The following is a 3,394-nucleotide window of genomic DNA, read 5'->3' as shown; positions in this document are numbered from 1 at the left end:
GCGGTGCTGCAGGGTGTCTCTGAGGAGCTGGCGGGGCAGCACCGCACCTCGTAGAGGAAGAAGTTCAGGTAGTCAGTGAGCGGTGGCTGCCATGACACGCAGAGCTGCCCCGCAGCCCCGGCCCAGCGGGCTGTGATGTTCACTGGGGGGGCAACGAGACCTGCGGGGAATGTGCCAGGGCGTTTGCCCTCCTGTGGCAGCCCCTGTCTGGGCACAACCCTGGTCCTGCCAGGGGACACCCGGCAGTCCCCCCAGGGGTGCCTCTGTGCCCGCCGTGCAGGGCGCAGGGTGCTGCCAGCCCCCGTGGAGGACAGAAGGGCAGGGGACCCAGGTCTGGGGACTGTCCTGCTGTCACACGGGTATTGCCCAGTGGGAAGGACTCACCCACTGCGTCCACGCTGAGCTCCCGCCAGTACTTGGTCTGGTTGGTGGTGGCGTCCAGGACGCGGAGGTGGAGCTGGGTGAAGAGCCTCACGTCCTGGCTGGGGAAGACGCAGACATGCCACGTCCTGCCGGCCCCGTGGCGCCACGTGGAGACCGTGCACACCGTGGGTACGTCCCTGAGGAACGGAGAGCAGGGTCCTGCAGCACCCCATGCCTCCTGCCCGGGGCCAGTTTGGAGGAGAGGGGACCTGGGGCAAGGCACCGAGACCTCGGTGTCACCAGCTCCTTCCCTGTGCCCCCATCCACTGCAGGGCACCGTCCCCATGGGACTGAAGGACAGCCACGGTCCCAGCCCTGCTGCAGGATGTGTAGTGGCTGCTATGTAGCTCCCGTGGGCTCTCCGCCATTGCTCCTTGCAGCTGGGAGCCACTGGGATGGCACGGAGAGCTGTGGTACTCTGACCCTGCTGCTCTCTGTGCAGGCAAGGGGGAGGCTGGGCTGTGTCCCCACCACCTCCTACCTGCTGTACCAGTAGTAGAAGTGGCACGTCCTGCTTGCTGCTGCCTCCTCCTCCTCATCCCAGAAGCAGGTGAGGTCCTCGAAGGAGCGGGAGAAGCAGAGGATGTCCTCGGGCACCCCTGCCAGCAGCGCAGCGTCTGGGAGGAGCATGGGCGTGAAGGAGCCCCTGGGCACAAACCTGCCCCCATCCCACCTGCGTCCCCCCGCCCCGTGCCTGCTGGCCGGCTCGCCTCCGAGGCTGGGCCGTGCAGGGACCTGGGGCAGCATGGGCATGGCCACGGACATGGCTGTGGCACAGGGGAGGGACACGGCACGTATGCTGGCTGCTGGCTTGCGCTGGGGTCCTGGCAGGCAGCAAGGGCTCCCCACCGGCCGGCCCCACCGCTCCCCTCTCCTCAGCACGTGGGGTCCTTCGGGACAAACAAACATCCCGAAATAGCCCTGCGGTTGGAGGGGAGCTCAGGGCCCGGCGATCGGGGGGAAGCACCCCTGCCCTGCTCACGCCGGAAGGCGCGTGGAAGTGAGATAAGGGAGAGCAGTGCCCCAGGGAGAGGGAAAGGGCCTGGGGGCTGGCGTGGGGGCGCGCAGTCCTGAGCAGGGGGGATGCTCAAACCCTGGCTCGGGGTCTGCTTGGGGGGCTGTGAGTTTCTCTGCCCCACTCAGCATGCTGCCCTCCCTGTCATTGCGGGAATGAACTGGAGCATCAAACCCTGCAGGATCTCTGTCCCAAGCACCGGTGACTTTGCTGGCATATGGGCGCCTGTCCCCATTGTCAGGGAAAAGGGGACAGCCCCAAGATGCAGATATGTGAAGCACAGGGGTGGCCTCGCTGCCCCCAGCATTGGTCCAGCACCCCCTTCTCCCCCACTGCTTCTAGCCCCGGGACCTGCCCCAGCCCTTCTCCTCCTCCTCCTCCTGGGATGTGCCCCCTTCCCCCGGGACTGCCCCCAGCTGAAGGACCCCACAACAAGCCCCCTGCCAGCAACCAGCCCTGCTCGATGTGCTGAGCACATCAGTTCTCTGCTCTGCACTCCCTGCCCTCCCAGCTGAGCCTGCCCCAGGTGAAGAATAAGGGACAGTCCCAAAATGTCCTTGCCACCCTCCCAGTATCCCCCTGCTCTCCCTGCCCCTTCCCTTGCCCTGACCCCCAGCCCTGTTCCTCCTTTGCCAGCCCTATGTTGCCTTCCTTCCCAGCCCACGTCCCCTCCCCGTGGACCACAGTCTTCCCCCTACCTGCTCTTCCCTTTTTGCACCCCATTGCACCCACCACGGGCCTCGTGCTGGCTCCGTGACTCTCCCAGCTCCCAGCACCAGGGGATGGGGTGGCCAGGTCCCAGCAGCCTGGTGGCACGGGGACCCATGGCATCAGTGGGAGGCCACGCTGGTCCTGTGGCTTACCAGAGCATCTTCGCTGGGTGCAGGCTGTTTCCCAGGAAGAGGGGCCGGCTGGCTCGGCCTGCATCAGCCACACAATGCCACAGAGGCTGGGGGCAGAGGGGGGGCGAGCCCAACCCCGTCCTTCCTCCCACTGCCCCTATGGGGGTGACTCAAAACATGCTCCCGAGCCTGCCATGGCCAGAGACCTGGGGTGGGGCTGGAGAGACGAGCAGGAGATCAACAGGATTTTGTTCAGTTAATGCTTTTTATAGTGTTATAGAAAGTGTGAAAAGCGCTAAGGAGGGGCTCAAAGAAAGCACGGACAGGCCTGAAACGGAAGAAAGCTGGGAAGCGGCTCTGCCAGGCACAGCAGGCCAGGCTGGGGCCAGCTACCGGCTGAGCCGAGGATGCTCGGTGGGGCTGTAAGATCATGGCAAGGCCGACCTGGGAGCATTGGGATTAGCACAGCAGTGCCACAGCATTACCCGGGGTGCAGAGCCGCGCCATCAGATGTTAGCTTGAATTTTGCTGAGAACAAAATTGTCATTGTAACTCCGAGAGCTTTTGATGAGCAGGGAGCCCCTCTGCCACCTGTGCGGGGCTGGGAGCCGCATGCTGCCATCCCGAAGGGGTGCCCGGGGGCAGCCAGGTCCTGCCTGCAGAGAGCAGGGACGTCCCTTTGCTCCAGGCACCCCAGAGTGTCCCATGCATGAGAAGGGGGCTCCATCGCCCACCTTGAACACCCCTCGCACACCATCCTGGGATGCCCCCTCCCCAACCCTGCAGGTTCTGGCTGCTGTAGGGTGCTCGCTGCCTGTGCCTGGCATGCCAGCTCCTCTCTGGCCCATCCTTTGGGGGAGAAAATGGCCCCAAGGACCTACCTTGGGATGTCACCGGCTCAGGTGCCGACAGCGGGCTGTGGAGGCTGAGCAGGACAGCAGGGAGCAGTGAGAGCAGCCAGCCCCGGCACAGGCGGGCTGCCATCCCGCACCCCGTGTGCTGGGGCTGCACATGCCGTGCTCGGCCCTTCCCAGCTCCCCGGGAGCTGCTGCGGCTCCTCCAGGCGATACCTTTATCCGGGAAGTGGCGGCCGGGGCGCTCCGGGAGGCGGGGC

General features: G+C 65.5%; 1 protein-coding gene across 1 annotated transcript in view; it reads right to left on the bottom strand.

Annotated features, from left to right (window-relative positions):
• The window catches only part of MPL (MPL proto-oncogene, thrombopoietin receptor), a 7,444-nt gene extending 4,180 nt beyond the window's left edge, over positions 1 to 3,264 (bottom strand). The window contains exons 1-4 of the mRNA XM_009333906.1: positions 3,162 to 3,264; positions 914 to 1,040; positions 385 to 560; positions 8 to 160 (exon numbers count right to left, since the gene is read on the bottom strand). Of these exons, the coding sequence (XP_009332181.1) occupies positions 8 to 160; positions 385 to 560; positions 914 to 1,040; positions 3,162 to 3,264 (559 nt within the window). The remainder of the gene's footprint in view (positions 1 to 7; positions 161 to 384; positions 561 to 913; positions 1,041 to 3,161) is intronic.
• Positions 3,265 to 3,394: the final 130 nt, after the last annotated feature.

The sequence above is a fragment of the Pygoscelis adeliae genome, unplaced genomic scaffold (genome assembly GCF_000699105.1).
Source record: "Pygoscelis adeliae isolate BGI_AS28 unplaced genomic scaffold, ASM69910v1 Scaffold10, whole genome shotgun sequence".
Lineage (NCBI taxonomy): Eukaryota > Metazoa > Chordata > Aves > Sphenisciformes > Spheniscidae > Pygoscelis > Pygoscelis adeliae.
This window is presented reverse-complemented; position numbering and strand designations above follow the sequence as displayed.